This window comes from Phlebotomus argentipes, unplaced genomic scaffold (genome assembly GCF_947086385.1).
Source record: "Phlebotomus argentipes unplaced genomic scaffold, Phlebotomus argentipes genome assembly contig_15, whole genome shotgun sequence".
Taxonomy (NCBI): domain Eukaryota; kingdom Metazoa; phylum Arthropoda; class Insecta; order Diptera; family Psychodidae; genus Phlebotomus; species Phlebotomus argentipes.
Window position 1 is genome coordinate 41,242 of NW_026776181.1, and position 25,755 is coordinate 66,996.

A 25,755-nucleotide genomic window follows, 5' to 3' on the forward strand; every position below is an offset into this window, starting at 1 on the left:
TTTCTTTCAGGCTATTTAGACTCCTAAATTGTATCTTTTGCGCCACCTCTCAGGTGTTCACAGGTGTGTATCTTGGAATTTAACGTGTTTTTTCTCTTCATTCGTTGCTTCTGTAGGCAGACAAAATGCTAGTGGTTGAGGAATCGAAAGACTCAAGCGACGAACCCCTAACTCGCCATAGTTTCACGTACAAGATACAGAGTGTCTCACTCTCGATAAATCCTCAATGAAGAGCTCTTCGCGATGTGATCAAGATGGTCGAGCTGAGGAATTTCGATGATCACTGCTTAGAGGTGACTACAAGAGAATTAATTCACAAAATTATTGAAATTCCTTTCGCTTCGCCTATACCAGTGTGTGTGTTGGTATTAATTTTCAATATTCTCTCCTCACTCTCGTGAGATTGTGGCTTCTTGTGTGATATTTTACCTGTTCCACGCCCGTATGTTGGATTTTATATCGTGGACGGAGAGGCGAAAAAAAATTGTGGCACACGATATGTTGGGGAACGGAGGAAAGTGTGTGCAGTAAGCCATCAATTGCTGCAATAGCCTAAGAGAGAAACACACCTTCGACTCCGTGGATTCCTCTTTAGCGGATTCCCTGCCGCTGCCCGCGTCGCCCGCTGCCGCGATGTTGGTGTTGGTGTGTCTCTCGATCTCACTCGCTCTATTTCTGTATGGTGAGGTTGAAATATGCAAGAAAAAGAACGTGGCTCTTGTTGAATTCAAAATCAAACCGGTTTCTCAGCCTTCCGTGGTTTCTCCCTCCAGCGTTGATGAAATAGGGTGAGCATCCAGCGCGCTTAATGACAAATGACTCACATCCTTCAGCATCGCAGGTAAGAATGTTCCTCCCACAAACCTGCGCGTCCTGCCAAAGGCCTGTCTTTCCAAGAAGCGCCAAGAAGGCAAAAAGAGGATCAACAAAGGATACTTCCCAGACGTGCTGCGTGAAAAGAGATGCAGAGGAGTTCCCATGGCAAGGGATTAGGGCGACTCTGCAACTCTCCGGATTCACCTTGTGAACTCAGTTTCTCCTTCTACACAACAGGTAAATTCATATCTTTCATGGCTGTGTTGGAGAACGCGGGATATGCAGTGTCTCTCTTTCTCCTCCGCGGCGTACGCCAAGAGGCAGAAAGACATCAGGCACAAACTGAGGTGTGTTAGAATTCCCTCAACATCTCAGACTCTGACTTAAGTCCCAATCACACGATCAGCAATTCAGTAGTTTGTAATTTAGAAGCGAGATATTAAATAAATACGGTAAACATACAAAATTGCGGTTTATTCTACAAAATCTTTTTTGAAACGTTTTTAGCTTTTTTCCGAGGACCTTAGTATTCTGGAATCCTGGCCGAATTAGTCCTAGTCAAGAGAAAGAGAAAGAGAGGTAAGGTATCCCGGAAGCTCAGGGGATGCAAGACAACGAATAAGAGTGATGATTTAGTAAATCTTTTTCCAAGCAAAAAAGTATGAGTTTTATTGAATTTATATTTTGCTTTTAAAGAGGCGGAGCATTTTAATAGGAGGGGCTGAATTTTTTTAAGCTTACACATATATATATATAATGCTTTCTCATGGAATATAGGCAATACTGCGATTTTTTTCTACTGAGTGAGAATGCTTGTGTTGATCGTCTTGTGATCGCAGTGTAAGAAAGTATCGGCGAATGAAATTTATCTTTTCACTATGAATACACATTCACAAGAATCTCTCCCCATCTCGAGGCCTCAACACATACTCAGGTGCTCGACCACCATCCGGACTGTGCGATTGCGGCCGCTCGGGTTTAGTGAGTGTTGAACCGCTGAACCGGAAGGTGGTTTCGCGCGCTCTTTGGCTAGTTGGTAGGAAGAAAAAATCTGGTGGTTCAATCTCTTGAGCGGTGGCTTTTTGGGTGATGGAGTGTGTGCAGAGTGTGTTCCACTTTGCTCAATAAGTGCTCGCCATTGGATAACATTGGATTAAGGAACATTTTAACTGTTAATCAAGTAAGATCACTGGAGCGACTGGGATTTTGTGAAGTTTCTGGGAGGATTCAGAATTCGGTGGTGATTGTCAGAACTTTTTGGTGGATTGTCGGGCTCAAGTTTGTGAGTTTGTGTGTGAGTGTTTGAATTCTTGAATTCTCGAGTTGCACTGGAAAGGAGAAGTGAAAGAATATTGGAGATGAGAAATGGTGTGTGAGAATCTGTGCTTGGGAAGAAGAGGCCAGAAATGAGGTGTAGTTGTGGATCTTCCCGTTTGTATCTCCATGTCTCTTGTCGTCATCATCGACCACATTCCATCTTGTTGGCTTTCTCAAATTTTACCTTACGCGTCTCATTTCTTTACCTACTTTGCCGTTGCAGCCAAGATCAGAAGAGTAGTCAGTGTGTTGGTGATGAAAAATTGCTGCAATTTTCTCGCGCCGCTTTTGGTGCACCTCCTTCGACGAAATGCTGGAAAGCCTCCTCATATCGTGTGGGATGGCATTTCGTAATTTCCCCAAAGAGACTCAGCGCGAGAGAAGCGGGAAAATGTGCAATTTTCTCCACAGGCACAGACAAGTCTAACCCACTCTAACGCCGGATTGTTCAAGACAAGTTGAGTGTCTTGGCAAAAGATGCAGAATTGAGCAGAACGATTACAAAATTATTACTCTCAATGTTGCTTGAATTGTTACATTCAATTCTCTATTCTTCGCTTCTTCTCATTCTTCTCTCTCTCCCTCCGCCCGCGTGTAATGGAATATAATTGTAGCCTACATCCAACACACATTCAATTGGATTTATTAACTTACAAGTTCATCGTGCCAGGCACTCTTTTTCACAAAAAACTCCCATACTCTCCAGCCTTTTGCCTTCGACACTCTTGAAATTCTTTTGTTATTCTCCCAGTTTCTTCTTCGTCTCTCTCTGTCTCAATTCTTCTCCTACGCGCTCAAGCACACTGAATTTCAAATGGATCTCAACACTCCTCGGCCACAAATTCGATTAGTGGGAAATTTTACTTCATTTTCTGCTCTTTTCCCTCATCGTCATTTAATATTTCATACTTTTATTGTAAAGACAGTCCCTGCGTTGAATGGGCTGAGAAGAGAAGCGAAAAAAACACAGCAAAAGAGCGCAAGTTGCTCGCCGAGGAAATTGTGCAAATAACGGTCTCTGGGGCGTAATAGTTGTTTATTAATGAAGCCACAGATAATGCAATGCGTAAGCTGGAATGCAAAAATCCAGCAATTTTATATACACTCAATGACTGGAGGCCTTCCTGCCATCGTGGCGAATTTTGAAACGAAAGACATCAATAGTCGAGGCGACGAACCTGCAAATCTCACACTAAATATCTCTTGAGATGAACCTTGAGTGCAATTTGTATTGTCACTCAGCGCCTGAAATTGGAGTGAAAAATTTAAATATCATTTTCTCAAGTCAATTTCGTGGCATTGAGGAGACTTTTTCGGTAAAGTTTACTTTTTACCGACATTTCTCACCTCCATAGCGACTAATTTAAAGTCGGTAGCGCAAGATTAGAGACATTTTAACTAAAAGCAGTGGATATGTAAATTTTTAAATTATGCAGCAGGAGTTCTGTTTGACCTGTCAATCTGCATTAGTGCTTTAGTATCGATAGATTGCTAAATTTCATTACATTTCAATCTAAATAGTGTTCTATCATGCAACACTTCCGCTAGAAAATTAATGTATGTAACTGGCGCTTTCATCATCTCCGTAATTTCTTATTTTTGTTATAGTTCTGGTCCTCAAGTTTTGTTGCAGTTAAACTCACATCAATGTCTTCAAAAAATCAGTTTATCTCCTGCAATGTTAACTTGACATTCTATGCTCTTCAATAGTCTCGCTACAGCTTAATCTAACCTCTTGAATTCTGTCATGAATATAAGAATTTCCTAAATGTATGTTCCAATTTTTCTCTAAGCCAGTGTGTGTTCCAGTTGAGATGGTTTAGATGGTAGAATATAAGAAAATCATGAGCGAGGTAATTGTTTAGGAGAATCTTCTCACTCTGGAGATACTTAAACGTATGGTATTTTGGTTGTGTGATGTATCTGGCCAATTAGAGGTGCTCTTTCGTGAGAGATTTGCCGTGGTGAAGAAACTCAGAGAGCGCTGGCTTAACTGTAAAAGTAGTGCCTCGCGATATACTTTTTGGAATTATTATTGTAATTTATTGGGTCTCAGGAGGATAACACTTGTCGGCTAATTGATGAAGACTTGCGATTCTGCCTTTTCACCACTCAGGAACTAGGGAGATAGAAAGAGAGAGAGAGGTGAAAATCGCTATGTGGCAACTTTATCTTGCATGGTATCTGAACTCTAAATTCCTTAGAGACTTTTTTTGCCTAATTATTTCTGAGCAATTGAAACGAGTTTAGCGCGTTTCAGCATTGCTCTCGATTGGTTAATCAAGTGGAGTTGCTTTTGACACATTATTGTTGGTGCAATTTACCACTTTTATTCGCAATTTCCTTCTGTCCACCATGTCTTTTCTTCTTCTATTGCTTTTTTTGCCTTCCTCACGCGCCACGAGATGTGTAAAGGAATTATTGTCAGTGAGCGAGAGATCATGAGGAAAATTTGTGGTGACTTGGAAATGTCTTTCACTTCAATTCTGACGAGAAATTTCTAACGGACTCTCGCCTTCGTTTTCCCTTGGCAAATGCCACGAATTCCCCATTAGACGATGAAGGAATGTAAATGAGTGGTTAAGCAGTCTCACAGTGTGTCTGCGCGCAACTTTCCTTCCAGGTGTGTTCAGAGATTTAGGCAGGTAACGAGAAAAGGCTGATTTATCGTCAGGGCGAGTGTGTGAAAATTCATGGGAAACCAGCTTGAAAAGTGCCCAAAAGTTCTTTCTTCGGGCCTCAATGTCTTTTGTACGTATGGGAGAGGAGGCACCACCATAAAATATCTATTGGTTTGTTCTCCGACAGTGCGAAAACGCTGATTTCGTCAGCGTTCACATAATTTCTTCTCGCGCTCAAAGACAATTGCCTAGAAAGACGCACTCCTGGTCATCATCAAGAAATCGAATTTATGTGTAAAAAAAAGGCAGTTGATGCAATGCCCCGATTATTTTGGCACATAACTCTTCACCGAATTTTTAATTAATTATGTAAAACAAATGGCAAAGAGATTAGAAATACACAGCATCAAAAGTCAACCTCTTTTGGTGCAGAAAAGTGAAATTCCTCACTCTCTATCATTTCGTGTGCCTCTTTGATAGTTACTAGAACGATAAAAATACAATTTCATATTTTATTATGAATTTTATACATCAGTCGAGATGTATTTTTCAGGTCAAATTGATTAATAACAATTATTTAGAGAGGGTCTTTATACAGCCCAAAGACGAATGTTTGAGAAGCGAAAATTCGATTCGGTCTGAATAGTTTCCATCCCATTGTTGATAAAATATACCTATGAAATTTAATGGGTAGTCTTCACAAGTGATCATCGAGCTGATGAAAGAATAGCAATTTGGTCGAACAGAAGATCTAACTGGAAAATAATTGATGGAGTGATGTAATGGAGCTTTTGCGGGATTCATGAGTGCAAATTCTATATATAAAAGAGTGACATAGTGTATCTTTCAAGGCACAAACAAATTATAATCTTAAGCAAGAATGCAGGATTTCCCATTTTTTGGCAATTTGTGGCTTCTTTATACCATCTTTTGTGTAATGTGTGGATTTTGCATTCAACTATTGATTTGCAAAAAAATAACCTGACAAAGGGTAAAATTAAAGAAAATCCCGAAATTCCGATAAATTCATTTGGAAAAATAACCAGTTTATCAGAGAAGTTTTCCAGAACTTCCATCCGCGTCTGTTTCATAAATTGTGAAGCTTTCCTCAATCCTAAGTAGTCAGTGTCTATTTATAATTTTCTGCACAATTTTCAACCCAACTATGACATTCAATTCAGGTGGAAGAAACCACATTCTTTTGGGTATGTGTGTATGTGGCCGCGGTAATAAATCCCAAGAACGCCTGCCTAATATTTGCAAAGGCAAAAGAAAAATCCAGTGAGTGCCTTATTGTTCTGCCACCAAATCGAACTGTTGCAATTATTGCAAGTCCATGAGAAATCAGTATGTGGGCCACGTGGACACAATTCCAGATTATGCAGTCGCTGAGATGCAAATAGAAAGCTGTCTCTATGCGGCCTGCTTTGCAAAATGATCTGCATGGTGATTACAAATTTGCACCTCGGCGATTCTTCTCTTGTTGTTTTGATTCTGGCCCCACCGATCACACAGTCCAGCGTCAATTGCTCTTATGGGAGACTTTCGTTTTTCATTGACAAACTCACGCCGGAGTCTGCAGGCATAGTCCATTGTCTTGCCCGTCGATTGATTCTCTGGCAAATAATTTACCTTTAATCGTGTCTCAGAGCGTTTTTCCGTGCAAAATCTACATATGTATGATTGTGTTGTTTATTTTTTCTTGGTTTTTTCCTTTCCAGAGTAGCACCATGAGGTCGTTCTCGGCAGCCATTGCAATTTGGCTGACCGTTTTTATATCTTCAACACTGTCACAGGTAAGACCTTCGATGATTGCTTGGCAAACGCCAATGAATAGATTTTATTTATACACATATATATATTACCGCACTTTAGGCTAAGATGAGGTAAAAATTAGCAATACATGATTGCGGAGTCTTTCCTTCGGACCTGCAAATCACCAATTTCATTTTACGCGCAATTAAGTCTAACCTTTTCGGCCGATCTTCACTTGCCACGCAGAGAAATTTTCTCATTTTTTAATTTGCTCATGCATTTAAGGCACTAATTTGAGCATTTCATTTTCTCTTTCTTCAATTGCCGCTCTGCCGAGAGGAAACACGAGCTTTTCCAAGCTCATATTCAGTTAATTTCTTCAAATACAACTTAACAATCTGTCCCATTCACACCGCAATTTGCAATGTGGACCCTAATTTCACTGAAATTTCAATGGAGAAAATTGACTTTTGGCAATTTTGCTGTGTCTTGGAGAGTAATCAATTTTTCTGTTATATAAAAATATGTGCCATTGAGTACACATGCAAATAGGGAAGTTGCATAACATTATTAGATTGACTGGAGAGATTGTTCAAGGCGAAAGTGCTATTTCAACTCAAGTGCAGTGTGATTTCTGTGAACATATTTAATTGAAGGCGTGGGCGTGATGTAAAACTTTGCAAAATGCTTTCCTAAGCCCTATTTCAGACCTTGATGATTCCAATAAAATTCATTTAATCCAAAATCACCATATTTCACATGAATTCATAACTTGTAGCATGGCTCTTGTGGGTCAATGTGATGCGCGACTCTCCCATTGAGATGCCTTTTAATGTCTCATAAAAAAATTTATTGATGAATACAATATGATTCACGAATGAACTGTACTTCAGTAATTTCTATATGAGACGTGCGCATTGTTGATATAAATAGCAACATTTATCAATAATTACAAATGCTAATGCCTTTGCTATTCTCTTTCTCTCTTTTACAGGACATATTTTCATGTACAAATGGTGAGTCAAAGATTTTATTTATTGGTTGAAATGGCTGTTGGGAATTGGCTGAATTGAATATTCACGAAAGAAAATCACATAAAAGTGATGTCACACATTCCTCAACTTGTTCTGCCACTCTTCGACGAGCCACTCACTAACTCTGGAGTTGTACGAGGAAGAAAACGCTTTTAAGCGAAATGCCACAAGACCAAATCGTAAATTCAACGCCGTGAAAACTGTTTTTACGTGTGCGAGAAAAGGAAATTAATACTTCCTGATTAATGTTCCAAAGTGCGTTATCTCTTGCTAATCACTTGATGGTATTATTTTGTGGACCTTTCCAGTGAGAGTTGACAGAGTGTGAAAAAAAACATTCCTAATATTGCAACTTCGTGTGTATTTAACAATGTAATTATTATGATTGTGGTCACTCTCACGCTTTCGAAAGATCAAATACTGAAATATTTGTCTCTCGCCCAGGCCAGAATCCATGTTTTTATTCATATTCCTTTGCTAAATGAGGGAAAAAAGAGTGTTATGACACCGCGCTTGTGCAGACAAATATAAAATGCTAAAATTCGAATGTGATTTCATCGAGTTAATTTTCATCTTTTACATTATGTAAGCTGTGAGACACCATTGAGAAAACATCCACTCACAAATTCACCGTATATCAATTAATTAAGTAATTATTTGTCTCTGTTCGTTGTCAAATTGGATTTCTTACCAGTTTCCATGAGTGGAAGACAATCATAAGTGGTTGAAGATGATAACTGGGCAGTCCATTTTTGAATATTTTCTCGTCTATTCATGAGGTGTTAAATGGAAAAGTCAAGGTTCTAGTTCCGGACATTGGGTTGGTTGTAAACTTTGCCAGTGTGAGAGATTTTTGCAAACATCATCATCATCTCAGTGAAGAGTTTTTACGGCTTTTTGTGCGATCGAAAACAATTTATAGAAATAAAAAGACTCCACAGTACCGTTAAAACTATAAGTCAACGGTCACAGAAAGACTGTGTGATTTTGTGGGGAAAAAATCCTCTTCATCGCGAAAAGTATAGTAATTGAGAGTGTAAGAGATGGCAAGTAGAAGATGGATGATAGCTGAAAATGCCACTGGACACTACCTCTGAAAAAAAAACACAAGTGAGGGGAATGTGTGACTTCATCAATGATGAATTTCTCAATTTTATTTTATATATGAAATTTCTCAACCTATCGATTCGCATGTGTAAGAAAAGTGCATCGATTTTCTCTTCCACAGGATGGGAACTTAGAGGATTGTACTGTTATAAATACTTCAACATAAAACACTCATGGGAGAAAGCAGCAGAACTCTGTCGAAGGTAAAATGCTAATATTCTTCTCTCTTCTTTGATGCATTATTTAAAATTTTGTGAAACGTTTAATGGGTGTCACACGCCATAGAATTCCATGAAAAAGTCTCTTCACTCATAAAAATGAAGTCATCCTTATCGTCATAACTTGACCATAATTTACATTAATGAGATGCTCAATCAAATGCCACACTTGTTAGGCAGATGAGTGTGTTATTTTATTAGTCAATTGCAATGAAATTGGAAAATTATTATTGGCCGCTTGCATCAATATAATTTAAACTGGTCTCAAAGACTTTGAACTCGCAAATTCGCTTTACAATGGGTTATTACATACTGATTTTCACGGCAACAGCTGCGCTCGTGGATTCAATGAACGCGACACGAAATTTACGTTAGCATTACAAGTGATGTTATAGCAATTTTTTGCATAATTTCTTCTTGTCCATGTTGCCTGACGATTTATTTGCAAAAGGTTAATTTGTCAAACAAAATTTATTGAGAAATTGAAAGATTCATTTAAAAGGTCAAAAAATGTTTGAGTGTCTGTTTAGAGTTCACCGAACTGGCATTTTCGCTTTTCCACACTTTCCCTAATTGGGAAAGTATTTCAAAGGAATTTTTTTTATTGTTAATCGAGACTGAGACAGTCTAAATTCGAAGAACACTAAACCAATCGAAAATCCTTTAGAGACGCAGTCAAAGTGTAAATTCTTTATTCCTCTTGAAAGAGTTAAGAAACATTGGTCTATTTTTATATCTGCTATATTAAATTTGCCGAATCCTTGAAAATTGCAATAAATCATTGAAAATGGCCAAAAATTCTAATTAGTTATGCTCTCAGGAATGCAAAAACAAACTAATCATGTGAATTTTTCTCAAGAACAATATAATAATGAATTCCTAGACTCAAACGCACCCATATTTTATTTTAATATTCATTAGCACCTCGAAGTCTGGAGGACGATCTATATTTCTTTCACTGTCTGGCTTTGAGAGAGAACCCAAATATCTTCTTTCAGAACGACCTATAGCGGCTTCGTTTGGGTCTTTCTGTGCCAGCGCTGAATTGGGGGATTGTTCATCCTGTTAATTGCAAGTGTTCACAGAGTGGCACAGAAAGTCAATGAGGAATTCTTTGGCATAGCATTGTTGCGGGTCAGTGGTACAAATGCTTCTTCTCTCTTTCTGATGTTATGTACAAGAAAAATCATCAAATGTACACTGAATCCGTGGACATAAATAATACACAAGTTGTGAATGGCGAAAATGAATCACCTCCGAACCGGAGTAATGCCAACTCTTGTTGGCCTTTTTTCGCCGCTCATTTCCACTTCTTCGAAATGTCGCAATTATTCCGGTTAATTTCAATGAATGTCCTCAAACTGTTCTTCTCATCTTCTGTGCGTGCCATGCGAAATACTTGGTTGTCATAAATTACAAATGGGGATTTGCAAATCTCGTCTCTATTAAGGTGTGTGCGCTTGGCACGTGCAAAAGAGCGCGAGACTGGCTGAGATTTAGGGGCGGATTGCCTGAGATAGAGGAACTAAGAATTAACTTGAGGCAATCTGGATGCATATCTTGGGTGATGTGCACTTTAAAATCACTGAGCGGAATGACTCGTATTGCACCCACCTGTTCTTTTTTCTGTTTCACTCTTCGTGCTTGCATAATGCCAGCGTTGAAGAGGAAATTCATTATCAAGTCCAAAGTAATTACAAATATATAGAAGGAGAGGGATAGAGAGAAGAAAAAAATATCGCTAGATAAAAGAACTTGAGAAGGCCTCAACGCTTCTTGTTTGACCTTTTTTCTACTACAGTAATTTTCTCTTTGAGCTCAAAAGCTGAGAAGGCAAAACAATATTTTCATGCTAAACACGAGACCGAGATGGAAAATTGACTCGCAATTCTGGAGACTTGCGCGCGAGCTAAAGAGATTCCCAAACATGTAGATTTTGACCTAAAAAGCGTCTCAAAGGTGCAATTTTTGAGGAGAAGAAGATAAAAAAACTTGTGAAATCGACAACTTACCGTTTATCCACGATTTATAGATATTTCCTCAGCAACGGCTTTTCTGCACTTTTAAGTCATATATTTTGCGCACAAGATTCCACAAATTTTTCGTCATCAATTAAACTCTTCTTCCTCTGCGGAACATTATTAGATGCTGTGCCGCAGGTTCACATGAAAGAGAAACATTCGTGCAGGCAAATAAGCGTTTCTCAACTGTGTCATCAATTAATTACGTTGTAAATAAATCGTTATGGTTATTTTTTACTCGCTGTTTTCTTTTTTATTCGACTATTGAACTCCTCTAGCTCGCTTTTTATCAATGAATTCATAATCTGTCGCAGAGAAATACTGATCAAACAGTGTATATATAGATTTATATACTTAAAACCGTGATTTATGTTTCACGTAGAGTGTTGATAGTAAGCCGTAGAACGATGTATATACGATATGTTATATTCTGCAGGAAAATGTTAAATTTTGCCTTGACTTTATGTTATTTATCCTAAGAGTTTAGTGAGGAGAATAGGAAGTTGGGCCTTATTTAACAAATTGTACGTGCTGTCACAGCTTACTCTACTTATTGAATTAAAAAGTAGCCCTTTAAATGTGCATCATTTTCCCATATTATCTCTGATTGGTTCTTGACGAGATTGTAGGTGAACACATGGGAAAATATTTGTTTAAAGTATTGCAAAATTCAGTAATTCATCACGGGAAATGGTAAATGTCTAATTGAGGGTTACACGCGTCGAAGAACAAATTGCAGTTCTTTGTACAAAAACAATGTGGTAAAAAAATATTCAAGTGATTTTCAAGAATGTGCAACAAACGGTTTTTTTTTTATCCACTCTCAAGAAATTTTGTCAAAGAAATGAAGAAATTTCGATTTTATTGCGATTTATCATACTTTTTCCGCTTTCATTGGCTTCCATTAGCTGTGTTGAATGGAAAATTGTGCAGCCATTGAGTGATTTATTTTCTCGACGCGGCCCAACAATGCAAATCCGTGATATAATCTCACTGTTAATTCCCCATCAATGGGCTGGTCTTTGGTTGCTGTGCTGATGAGGAAAGTAGGAGAGAGATTTTGAGACAAAGACTAAAATGGGAGCAACAGTGACGATGTGGCTGATATGAACAGATTTACCCAATAAATTAGCACCCGTGACTCACGTGAGGTACTCATGGATGATGCCGTTCTTTGCAGATATGGAGCAGAACTAGTCGCTATTGAATCCTACACGGAGAACAATGTTACTCAAGCCATCGTGTCTGCTGGTGAACTCAATAGGAGGTCATCGGACAAGTACTGGCTGGGCTTAGCGTCTCTGGATGACCTGCGAACAAACACGCTAGAATCAGCGGCAGGAACTCTGGTGAGTGCGGTCGAATTTCTCTAGTCCTTCTCACAGTCCGCGTGTGTGGAATGGCAAATCATTGGAGAGCGTGTCTTTCTCTCTGAGACGCATGATATAAACGTGAAAGTACTGAGTGTGGATCTCGAGTTGGCAGAAGGCAAAGTGCAGACGTGGACAAAAAGCCAAAGACTTGTCGGAAAGTCTCTCTTTCTCTGCTTCTCTTGCCTTTTGCCGTCTGACGATCACCATGAGTGGAATGCTAAGTTGCAAAATCGCGATAGGTAATGTTTCGGTATTATAGAAATTTGCGTCTCCGCGGACAGGAAGTACACTGGGTGTGAGGTCAATAATTTGTTTGAGGTGTGAATTTCCCTCCCTGACCTTTGCTTCCTCCACAGGTGTCGCAGTACTCGGGCTTTTGGTCCCTCAACCAGCCCGACCCGCGCTCTGGGGAGTGCGTGGCGGTGTCTGTGGCCAATATGATGCAATCCTGGGAACTGAGCACCTGCGAGAGCCTTCTGCCCTTCATGTGCCGCGCCCCAGCGTGTCCCCACAACTCCATTCACTGTGCCAACGGGGCCTGCGTCAATCATGCCTTCAAGTGTGATGGCAATGACGACTGTGGCGATGGCTCGGATGAACTTGATTGTCCGGCTTCGTGTCACTTCCACATGCAGTCCGGTGGGGATGTGATTGAGTCACCAAACTTTCCCCACAAGTACGGCGCGCTGGCCAAGTGTAAATGGACACTGGAGGGTCCATTGGGCAGCAATATTGTCCTACAATTCCAGGAGTTCGACACTGAGAAGACCTTCGACACTGTTCAGGTTCTTGTTGGCGGCAGGACGGAGGACAAATCGGTGTCCCTGGCCACGCTCTCTGGGAAGCTAGATCTCACCAGCAAACCGTTCGTCACGGCATCCAATTTTATGATTGTTAAGTTTGTCACGGATGGCAGCGTTGAAAGGAAAGGATTCAGAGCCACGTGGAAGACAGAACCACAAGTCTGCAGTGGCACACTCCAGGCTACATCGCAAGGACAGATGCTGACCAGCCCGGGATATCCCAAAATCTATCCTGGTGGTCTTGAGTGTCTGTACATCATCCAGGCGCAGCCCGGAAGGATAATCTCGCTGGAAGTGCAAGATCTCGACCTTAATCCTGTGCAAGACTACGTTCTGGTCAGAGATGGAGACAGTCCCAAGAGTCGACCCATTGCCAGGCTCACTGGTAATGCTAGGGATAACGTTAAAGTGATTATGTCCACCGGAAGCAAGCTTTATGTGTACTTCAAGACAAATCTCGGCGATTCACGCAAGGGCTTCAGTCTTCGTTACACCCAAGGCTGCAAGGCAACGATCTTCGCTCGAAATGGCACTGTGGCTTCTCCAGCTTTTGGACTCAGTGACTATCCCAGTAATCAGGAGTGTTTATTCAAGATCAAGAACCCCACTGGCGGGCCACTGTCGCTGCGCTTCAACAGATTCAACGTCCATTCAACGGACTTTGTTCAAGTGTTCGATGGCGCTTCAACGTCTGGCTTAAGACTACATTCTGGGAATGGATTTACAGGTGCCACCAAGCCTAAACTCACGCTCACAGCCTCATCTGGAGAATTACTTCTGAAATTCGTTAGTGATGCTTTGCATAATAGTCCAGGATGGTCAGCGATCTTTTCAGCCGATTGTCCTGAATTGAAGCCTGGACATGGAGCTCTAGCATCCTCAAGAGATACAGCTTTTGGAACTGTTATTACCTTCACTTGTCCTGTGGGTCAGGAGTTTGCGACAGGAAAGAATAAACTGAGCACAACATGTCAGGAAAGCGGAAGTTGGAGCATCGATTATATTCCAAAGTGCCAGGAAGTCTACTGTGGACCAGTGCCCCAGATTGACAATGGCTTCTCAATTGGATCATCCAACGTGACTTACAAAGGAATTGCTATGTATCAGTGTTATGCCGGATTCGCCTTCCCTTCGGGCAGTCCTATTGAAAAAATCTCCTGCTTAGCCGATGGAAGATGGGAAAGACAGCCATCATGTTTGGCTTCCCAATGTTCTCCTCTTCCGGAAGTAGCCAACGCTAATATGACTTTATTGAATGGCGGTGGACGCAGTTATGGCACAATTGTGAGATTTGAGTGCGCTCCTGGTTATGAGAGAACAGGACACCCGGTTCTTATATGTATGTCCAACGGCACATGGAGTAACGATGTACCGAGATGCTCGAGGAAGCGCTGTTACACTTATCCAGATGTTAAGAATGGATTTGTTGTGGACACAACTAGACAGTATTTCTACGGAGATGAGGCTAGGATTCAATGCTACAAAGGATACAAACTCAGTGGAAGCAACATCATCAAATGCGATGAGAATCAAGAGTTTAGCAATCTTCCTACTTGCGATGGTAAGTTAACTTGATTATTATGCGGATTTCCAAGTATTTGACGAACTTTTTCTTTTAGATATTAACGAGTGCAGCTCTTCACAGTGTGATCTCGCCTCGACTGAGTGCATGAACACTGCTGGATCTTTCTATTGCCAATGCAAAAAGGGCTTCTCTCCTACGACCGAATGCCGTCCCGTTGGAGATCTAGGTCTGGCCAATGGCGGCATCTCAGACGACAGCATTTCCGTTTCTTCGACTGAAGAGGGCTATGCTAAGAGCCTCTTGCGATTGACCTCGACAGGATGGTGTGGAAGTTCAACGGAGCCTGGAAGCAACTGGGTTCTGATTGATTTCAAGGCACCGACAATCCTCAGAGGATTCCGAACAATGTCTGTCCAGCGCAATGATGGAATTGTGGCCTTCACGTCAGCTATTCGTCTTCAGTACACCGATGATCTGACCGATGTCTTCAAGGATTACGCCAATCCCGATGGCACAGCGGTTGAGTTCAGGATCCTAGAACCCACTCTATCCATCCTGAATCTTCCCATTCCCATTGAGGCTCGCTATATACGCTTCCGCATTCAAGACTTCGTAGGATCTCCGTGCATGCGTCTCGAGGCAATGGGATGCACTCGTTTGGACTGCGTAGATGTGAATGAGTGCACGAAGAACAACGGCGGATGTGACCAGAAGTGTGTAAATTCTCCTGGAAACTACCAGTGCGCCTGCAATTCCGGCTATGAGCTGTACTTGGGAAATGGAACAGCTGGGTAAGTCTGTTTGCCTCATCAAATACTCTCAGTCTCAGCAACTAACTGTTGATCTCTTCCGGCATAGATTCTTCATTGAGTCATCCGAGAGTGGTGAGCGTGACGGTGATACACTGCAGAAGAATAAGACGTGCGTTCCGGTCATGTGTCCATCACTCTCATCGCCGGAGAATGGAAAACTGCTGACCACAAAGACACAACATCACTTTGGAGATCTCGTGTCGTTCCAATGCAATTTTGGCTACGTCATGTCCGGCAGTGCGTCACTACTCTGCCTCTCGAATGGACAATGGAATGCATCGGTACCTGAGTGCATGTATGCCAAGTGTGTCTCTTTGCCTGATGACAAGCAATCCGGGCTTGCCGTGCTGCGACCTGATCAGGAAAGTGTTCTCGTACAATTCAGAGATAATGTCACACTCACTTGTGGCTCAGCTGGACGAAAGTTGAGAAGCACGGCTAGTTCAGGCTTCAGGCAGTGCGTGTATGATCCCAAGCCAGGACTTCCTGACTATTGGCTTTCAGGCACTCCTCCAGCTTGCCCACGAGTTGACTGTGGAATGCCAATGGCAACTCCCGGAGCTGAATATGGACAATTCGTGGATACAAGATATCAGAGCTCATTCTTCTTTGGTTGCCAGAACACATTCAAACTGGCTGGACAAACATCTAAGCATGACAATGTGGTTCGATGTCAGCCGACTGGAATATGGGACTTTGGTGATCTGCGGTGCGAAGGACCGGTTTGTGAGGATCCTGGTCGTCCTAGTGATGGTCTTCAAATTGCCAGGAGTTACGAACAAGGATCGGAAATACTCTTCGGATGTTCTCGCCCTGGATATATCCTAATCAATCCTCGTCCGATCACGTGCATGAGAGAGCCTGAATGCAAAGTCATTAAGCCCTTGGGCATCTCGTCAGGCAGGATCCCAGACAGTGCCATCAATGCCACATCCGAGAGACCGAATTACGAGGCTCGCAACATTCGACTGAATTCGGTGACAGGATGGTGCGGAAAGCAGGAAGCTTTCACATATGTCAGTGTAGATTTGGGTAAAGTTTACCGCGTGAAAGCGATTCTTGTTAAAGGCGTTGTGACTAATGATATTGTGGGACGTCCAACGGAGATCCGTTTCTTCTACAAACAATCTGAGAGTGAGAATTATGTGGTTTACTTCCCTAATTTCAATCTCACCATGAGAGATCCTGGAAACTACGGAGAGTTGGCCATGATTACATTGCCCAAATATGTTCAGGCTCGCTTCGTGATCCTCGGCATTGTGAGCTACATGGACAATGCTTGTCTGAAGTTTGAATTGATGGGTTGTGAGGAACCTAAAACAGAGCCTCTGCTTGGCTATGATTATGGATATTCTCCATGCGTGGACAATGAACCGCCAGTTTTCCAAAACTGCCCACAGCAGCCAATTATAGTTAAGAGAGATGAAAACGGTGGAGTGTTGCCCATAAATTTCACTGAACCCACGGCTATTGATAATTCTGGATCCATCGCTAGGTTGGAAGTGAAGCCACAGAGCTTCAGGACACCTATTCATATTTTCCAGGACACTGTGGTGAAATACGTAGCATTCGATTATGATGGCAATGTGGCGATATGTGAAATCAACATCACAGTTCCTGATGTCACTCCTCCTTTGCTCTCCTGCCCCCAAAGCTACGTTATTGAATTAGTAGACAAGCAAGATAGCTATAATGTAAACTTCAATGACACCAGGAAGAGGATAAAGACATCTGATGAGTCAGGAGATGTTCATCTCACATTCATTCCTGAGAGAGCGACAATTCCTATTGGAGGCTTTGAAAATGTTACTGTTGTGGCCAGAGATAGGTTTAACAATAAGGCTTCTTGTCACTTCCAAGTCTCCATTCAAGCTACTCCGTGTGTAGACTGGGAACTTCAGCCACCGGTGAATGGAGCAATTAATTGCTTGCCTGGAGACAAGGGCATCGAGTGCATTGCCACTTGTCGTCCTGGATTCAGATTCACTGATGGAGAATCCATTAAGACCTTCTCTTGTGAGCATTCTCGTCTCTGGCGACCGACATCTGTGGTTCCAGATTGTGTGTCTGAGAACACTCAGCAAGCTGATTATCACGTTACAGCTACGATGACCTACCGCGCTAATGGAGTTGTGTCTCAATCTTGTCTGCCTCAGTATCAGGATCTGATGGCTCAGTACTATGGCAATCTTAATCAGGTGCTTTCGCAGCGCTGTTCGGCTGTCAATGTGAATATGAACGTATCTTTCGTGAGATCCATTCCCACACTCTTGGAGGACAATGTTCTCAAGATCGATTATATTCTGGTAATTATCCCGGCAGTGAGACAGCCTCAGCTGTACGATCTCTGCGGCTCTACGCTGAATCTCATCTTCGATCTCGGAGTGCCGTATGCAAGTGCCATCATTGAACCCTTGCTCAATGTCACCAGCATTGGCAATCAGTGTCCACCGTTGCGTGGCCTCAATAGTTCCATTGCCAGAGGATTCACATGCAGTGTCGGTGAAGTACTCAATATGGATACAAATGATGTGCCACGTTGTCTTCACTGTCCAGCTGGAACATTCGCTGGAGAGGGTCAGCGATCTTGCACCTACTGTCCGAGAGGATTTTACCAGAATCGTGATCGCCAGGGCTCATGCTTGCGGTGTCCGCCTGGAACGTACACCCGTGAGGAGGGATCCAAGGCAATCTCAGCTTGTGTCCCAGTTTGTGGATACGGAACCTACTCTCCAACCGGACTTGTACCATGTCTTGAGTGTCCCAGAAACTCATACTCCTCTGATCCTCCAACTGGTGGCTTTAAGGATTGTCAGGCTTGTCCCGCCAACACTTTCACCTTCCAACCAGCGGCTGCGGGCAAGGATCTTTGTAGACCAAAATGCGCCCTTGGCACTTATTCGTCAACTGGTTTATCTCCCTGTTCTCCATGCCCAACTAACTTCTACCAGGCAGTGCAAGGCTCCACGAGCTGCAATGAATGCCCTACAAATATGAAGACAGACAAACCTGGAGCTACAGGACGAGAGGAGTGTAAACCCGTTGCTTGTCAGGAGAATACATGCCAACACGGTGGTCTCTGCATTCCCATCGGTCACAGTGTTCAATGCTTCTGCCCGGCTGGCTTCAGTGGACGTCGCTGTGAAGTGGATATTGATGAGTGTGCTTCTCAACCATGCTTCAATGGCGGAACCTGCATAGATCTTCCTCAAGGATACCGATGCCAATGCCCGGCTGGGTATTCAGGAATGAATTGCCAGGAGGAAGTATCTGATTGTAAGAATAACACTTGTCCAGCAAGAGCCATGTGCAAAAATGAGCCAGGATACAATAACTACACTTGTCTGTGCCGAAGTGGTTACACAGGAGTCGACTGTGACATCACCATCGATCCCTGCACGGCCAATGGAAATCCATGCTCCAATGGAGCCACCTGCATCGCTCTTCAGCAAGGACGATACAAGTGTGAATGTTTGCCAGGATGGGAAGGCCCAGGGTGTGAAGAGAATATCGATGATTGCGCTGAGCGGCCTTGTCTGTTGGGTGCAAACTGTACAGATCTTGTGAATGATTTCAGTTGCTCGTGTCCTTCCGGATTCACAGGCAAGAGATGTCAAGAGAAAATTGATCTGTGCTTGTCTGAGCCCTGCAAACATGGAACTTGTGTGGACAGACTCTTCAGTTACGAATGTGTTTGCCACCCAGGATGGACAGGACCCAATTGCAATGTTAATATCAATGATTGCGCGAGTAGTCCTTGTGAGAATGCTGGTCAGTGTATTGATCTGGTGGATGGATACTCGTGTACATGCGAGCCTGGATACACAGGAAAGAATTGTCAGCATCACATTGACGATTGTCAGAGTGATCCGTGCCAGAATGGAGCCACTTGCCTTGACCAATTGGATGGATTTATGTGCAAGTGTAGACCAGGCTTCGTAGGACTGCAGTGTGAGGCTGAGATCGATGAATGCCTCAGTGATCCCTGCAATCCTGTCGGAACGGAGAGATGCCTCGATCTGGACAATAGACACACTTGCCTCTGTCGAGAGGGCTTCACCGGAGCCATGTGTGAAACTGATATTGACGATTGTGAGAACTCCCCTTGTCTCAACGGTGGAAGCTGTCGGGACAGGATCGGTGGTTTTGAATGTCAATGCGCTGAAGGATGGAGTGGTGATCAATGCCAAAATCAAATCACGATGTGTACGAGCCAGAAACCATGCCAGAACGATGCCACGTGCATTGATCTCTTCCAAGACTACTTCTGTGTATGTCCAAGTGGAACTGATGGGAAGCAGTGTGAAACAGCTCCAGAGCGATGCATAGGAAATCCTTGCATGCACGGTGGAAAGTGTCGAGACTTCGGATCTGGGCTCAATTGTTCTTGTCCAATTGATTATGCAGGCATTGGATGCCAATATGAATTTGACGCTTGCGAGGCTGGTGTTTGCCAGAATGGAGCCACTTGTGTCGATGATGGTCCAGGATATCAGTGCCTCTGCGCACCAGGATTCACGGGACAAAACTGTGAAAAGGACATTGTGGACTGCAAAGAAAATTCATGCCCACCAGGAGCCACTTGCATCGACCTCACTGAAAGATTCTACTGCCAATGTCCATTCAATCTCACTGGAGATGATTGCAGAAAAAGTAAGTTCTTAATTAATAGTGTTTATTTGGTGAGATATCTAATGGGATTTGCCCTTTCAGCCATTCAAGTGGACTACGATCTATACTTCAGCGATGCTGTGAGATCCACAGCGGCTCAGGTGGTTCCATTCTACACAGGAGGTGCTGAAAGTCTTACTCTGGCATTATGGGTACAGTTCTCCCAGAAGGACGACGCAGGAATCTTCTATACTCTCTATGCTGTGGACTCTCCTCATGTCCCAACGAAGAGAAGAATGCTGCTTCAAGCTCACTCAAGTGGTGTCCAGATTTCTCTGTTCCCAGATCTTCAGGATGCTTTTCTCTCGTTCAGAGAATATGCAACTGTGAATGATGGGCAGTGGCACCATGTGGCTGTTGTCTGGGATGGAAGAGCTGGACAATTGATGCTGATCACAGAGGGTCTTATTGCTTCCAAGGCTGAATATGGTGGAGGAAAGCAACTTCCTGAATAGTAAGTTCGAAACCACTAATTCTCAGTAGTGCATCTTCTAATGAGAGAATTTTACTTTAAAGCGCTTGGGCTGTACTCGGCCGACCTCAGCCTGAAGGTGGTTTGACTGCTGGAGCAACTTATACTGAAGCTGGATTCCAGGGCAAAGTGACCAAAGCTCAAATCTGGGGACGTGCGCTAGATGTAACATCTGAAATTCAGAAGCAAGTCCGCGACTGTCGAAGTGAGCCTGTTCTCTACCGGGGCCTCATTCTCAATTGGGCAGGATATGAACTCACATCTGGCGGCGTAGAGCGAAGTGTACCCTCATCATGTGGTCAGAAGAAGTGTTCTCCTGGCTACACTGGTCCTCAGTGCCAACAGCTGGAAGTTGACAAAGAACCACCGCATGTGGAACACTGCCCAGGAGATCTCTGGGTCATTGCCCGCAATGGATCTGCCGTGGTGAACTGGGATGAGCCACACTTCAGTGATAATATTGGTGTTGTGAAGATCGCTGAGAAAAATGGTCATCGCCCAGGTCAAACGCTGCTCTGGGGAAATTACGACATCACTTATGTTGCTGCTGATGCCGCTGGAAACACAGCCACATGCACTTTCAAAGTTTCTCTCCTCTGTGAGTTTTCGGGAATCCTCAATTATCTTTAGATGCTAATGTTGTGCGTCTTTTCAGCTGAATTCTGTCCTCCACTGTCTGATCCTCTCGGAGGTACTCAAGTATGCAAGGACTGGGGAGCAGGTGGACAATTCAAAGTGTGTGAAATTGCGTGCCATCCTGGCTTGAGATTCTCCGAATCTATTCCTGAATTCTACACTTGTGGAGCTGAAGGATTCTGGCGACCAACGAGTGATCCATCCAAACCATTGGTGTATCCTTCGTGTTCTCCAGCTAAACCCGCTCAGAGAGTATTCAGAATCAAGATGCTCTTCCCATCAGATGTACTCTGCAACGAGGCTGGCCAAGGTGTTTTGCGCCAACGTGTCCGCAACGCTGTGAACTCCCTCAACAGAGACTGGAGCTTCTGTTCCTACTCTACAGAAGGCTCTCGAGAGTGCAAGGATCTGCAAATTGACGTAAATTGTGATCACTATCGCGGTGGAAACTCAAACAGAGTAAAGAGACAGACTCCAGCTGATGATGAAGGTGGAATTTACGTTCTGGATGCTCAAATTCCAGTTGAAAGGTGAGTGGAAGATATTCAATGTGTGATCTCTTCATGACCAACTCTGTGAATAATGTCCAGTAGTTGTCTGTTAATTGTTCTCTAATATGATAAGAAAATTGTACAATGTACAGATCGTAGCACATAGTAGTTGACTCTTGTGATAATCTCGTATACAGTGAGACTTCGGATGGCGCAAGAGGATCCCGTCAGGGAAGACAGCAAAATGGCGATACATACACACTGGAGATCGCTTTTCCGGCAGTCAAGTATGTCCCAGAATCAATGAGCTTATGAGAAAAGCTTGTTCCGGGTGGCGAGTGGCTGCATTGTGGCGAACATTGCTCAATTATTTGTCTTCTTTCTGCTATTCGTTCTATGAAGCGCATTTGCATGATCTCACACGCTTCTAATGCTCTCTCTCTCTTTCTTTAAATATTCTACTTTCCATAATTCTATTTCCCACCATAATTGATGTATATACATACATATATTGTGCTTGTCTCCAAGCAAGATCACTGATCTTTCATCTGCACACTGTTGAAATTATCTGCTTGGCTTTCAGTTTCGTCGCATGAGTTCAGGATATTTTATGCAATATTGCTTGACTTGTGTTAATCGATATTTGATACTTTTTCAGCGATCCTGTACTGCATTCATCCACTGGCGAGAGATCAGATGTGAGGACTTTGCTGCAGAAGTTGATTCTCGAGGAGGATCAGTTCGCTGTGCAAGACATTCTGCCCAACACTGTACCTGATCCTGCATCTCTGGATTTAACATCGGAGTATGCTTGTCCTGTTGGCCAAGTCGTTATGGTTCCCGATTGCGTGCCGTGCGCTGTGGGAACGTTCTATGAGACGTCCAACAAGACTTGTGTGCCTTGTCCGCGCGGTCACTATCAGTCCGAGACGGGCCAGCTGCAGTGCTCCAAGTGTCCCAACATTGCCGGTCGTCCGGGTGTCACAGTGGGTCCGGGAGCTCGATCGGCGGCTGACTGCAAAGAGCGCTGTCCCGCTGGAAAGTTCCTCGATCCTGACACTGGACTCTGTCGTCCATGTGGATATGGCTTCTTCCAGCCACGCGAGGGATCCTTCTCTTGTGAGCTGTGTGGTCTCGGACAGACGACCAGATCGCCCGAATCCACGTCCCGCGATGAGTGCCGAGATGAGTGTGCCAGCGGCATGCAGTTGGGCGCGGATGGGAAGTGCGAACCTTGTCCTCGAGGCACTTTCCGCACGCAAGGTGTGCAGCCAGCGTGTCACACTTGCCCATTGGGTCGCACCACTCCCAAGGTCGGAGCCTCGTCGGTCGAGGAATGTTCATTGCCCGTGTGCACACCAGGTAAAGACGCCCTGTTGTTATACCACGGAGATGAGGCGTGCTAAACGTGATGTTGTCGTTTCAGGAACATACCTCAATGGCTCAATGAATTTGTGTGTGGAGTGTGAAAAGGGATTCTATCAACCAGAATCGCAGAAGACATCGTGCATACCTTGTCCACCGAATCACAGTACAAATACAACAGCAGCGGTGAGTATTAGAAATGCAATTATCATGGGAATCCCACAATTGCAACTTGATAATTAATGGGTTCGGTTCCTCAAAATCACTTACTAGTTCTTTATAATATGATTGCACTAGTGTTTTCAAAACCTCATTCATAGCAAATTTTCAACTACCCAAAAACAAACCGGAAGTTCACTTAATACTCTAGTTGTTTATACCATTACTCGCGTGCAATCTTTATTGGCCCGGAATAGAACAATAAACTACAAAAGACAACCTGAATAGAAAAGGAAAAGTAATGCTCCTATCGAACTATAATCTAAGATTTCGATTAAGATCAAAGACATAATGACATTCTACTGGCAATCAAGTGCGGAAATTGTAGCCCATTCCAAAGTGTGTAATTGAGGAATGCCGCGAAAAACGTGTTTTAGGGCCACGCAATTACCTATCTAAGTGGCCTAATGATGAATTGAATTGCAATTTTCCTTATTGGTTTTTCCCGTTATTCTCCTAAATAGACGAGCAAAGCAGAGTGTATCAATCCATGCGAGACCATTACTGAAGGACAGGCGCACTGCGATCCCAATGCATACTGCATCCTCGTGCCAGAGACTTCTGACTTCATGTGCAAGTGCAAACCGGGCTTCAATGGAACAGGAATGCACTGCATAGGTAAGTTTGATTATTTCTTATACAGCGTTAAGAGTAAAATGGTATAGAATATAAAAAAAAACGTCTATAATTAATCTATTTTCTTATCAGATGTCTGCGATGGGTTCTGTGAAAATTCAGGCACGTGTGTGAAGGATCTGAAGGGTACGCCCTCGTGTCGCTGTGCCGGATCATTCACGGGCCCCAAGTGCTCTGAGAGGTCAGAGTTTGCGTATATCGCCGGAGGAATAGCCGGAGCTGTAATCTTCATAATCGTGATCGTGTTGCTGATATGGATGATCTGCGTGCGGTCTCAGAAGAGAAAGGACCCCAAGAAGATGTTAGCGCCGGCCATTGATCAAACTGGGTCACAAGTCAACTTCTATTATGGCGCCCAGACTCCATACGCCGAGAGCATAGCGCCATCGCATCACAGCACCTACGCTCACTACTACGACGACGAGGAGGACGGCTGGGAGATGCCCAATTTTTACAATGAGACGTACATGAAGGAGGGCTTGCACGGGGCCAAAGTCAATTCACTGGCCAGATCGAATGCTTCGTTGTACGGTACTAAAGAAGATCTCTACGATAGACTCAAGCGTCACGCGTACACGGGAAAGAAAGGTGAAGAATAAATATCATTTAATCGATTGATGAATCAATTAAATGAACGCATTTTCCGCTCTGATTGCAGATAAAAGTGATAGCGATAGTGAAGGACAATAAGAGTGCATTTCAAACAACGACTACATCAACGAGAGCGCATCATAAGACGATCTAATTTAATTAAATTGTGTAGATTCACTGTATTTATCTGAGCACATTTTCTCCCTCGTCATTTCTCCTCCAGATAGAGATTATTCCGAATGTAGCAACTCATAGACAAGGGCTCAAATCATAAGAGGAGAGAATGAACCGAAGCCTAAGAGTGAAATCACTCAATTTGGCATAGAAATACTCAAAAATTATTTACCCCACAACGCCTCTCCTTTCCCCTAAAAAAATTATATGCAAATATGAAAGAATTGTATAGAGTAACTGTAATAAAATAACTATGTTTTTATACAGAGAAGAATACTTTGTAATTAATACTTGGAATGTTAATTACCAAAGTTTAGAGTGATTTAAACAGGTTTTTGAGAAGATCACGATGTTAAAGTATAGCGATAAAAAAATCTGTTTGAATCGCCTTTCAAGGTGGAGAGAGATTTATTATGAAGAAATTATTTGTATAATTTGTAATTGTCTCCCGAGTCTTATTTAATTTAATATACTGAAAATGTACCAAGATTTGTAATGATTCCAACTATTGAGGATTGAAAGAAGAAATACAATACGGAAAATAAAAGAAGAGATCAGTTCAGTGATTTTATGAAAGTGTATTTGAAGATGACTCATTTTCCTCTCGAGGGGCTTTCCACATATCGGAATTTCACATGTCGTCTAAAACCAGTTAAATCGCAAGGGATTTTCCACTTTACTTGCACCCAATTTCGCGTCTATGTGATCTCCGTTGATTGTCCATTTCCTGCCTTTATCAAATAGTTGAGTTGAATCAACTGAAGAGCCCTTCTGATGCTGCCAAGATATTTAACGACACACGATGATTAAGCTTGCTGCGTGAAATTAATTCACGTGGAAATTGATAGCGAAGAAAAACATTGGATCAACTGACTTGAACTCGGCGATTAAGTGGAACAAGAACGTCAGTGACATGGATGTTGTCGCGTGCAAAAACCTCGTGTCTGTGATCGTCCGAAATTCATTGAAATATTTTTGACCGCTCACAAGTTGAGTCCACGCGGGGATTTTATGCTTTTAAACCGCAAAAACTCCATCACATGAAATCAGAAAGAGAGAGAGAGACCTTTCAATGTGAATCTGGCTTGCGTCAGTTTA

General features: G+C 42.9%; 1 protein-coding gene across 1 annotated transcript; it reads left to right on the forward strand.

Moving 5' to 3' along the window:
• Positions 1-962: 962 nt before the first annotated feature.
• LOC132263403 (sushi, von Willebrand factor type A, EGF and pentraxin domain-containing protein 1) lies at positions 963-25,104 on the forward strand. Its single transcript, XM_059763148.1, has 17 exons — positions 963-1,163; positions 6,476-6,550; positions 7,504-7,525; positions 8,772-8,853; positions 12,070-12,238; positions 12,619-14,626; positions 14,685-15,381; positions 15,449-20,055; positions 20,116-20,527; positions 20,590-21,143; positions 21,201-21,711; positions 21,870-21,959; positions 22,331-23,034; positions 23,099-23,223; positions 23,721-23,874; positions 23,965-24,480; positions 24,551-25,104. The coding sequence occupies exons 1-17, from the start codon at positions 963-965 to the stop codon at positions 24,580-24,582; spliced, it is 10,959 nt and encodes a 3,652-aa protein (XP_059619131.1). The 3' UTR covers positions 24,583-25,104.
• Positions 25,105-25,755: the final 651 nt, after the last annotated feature.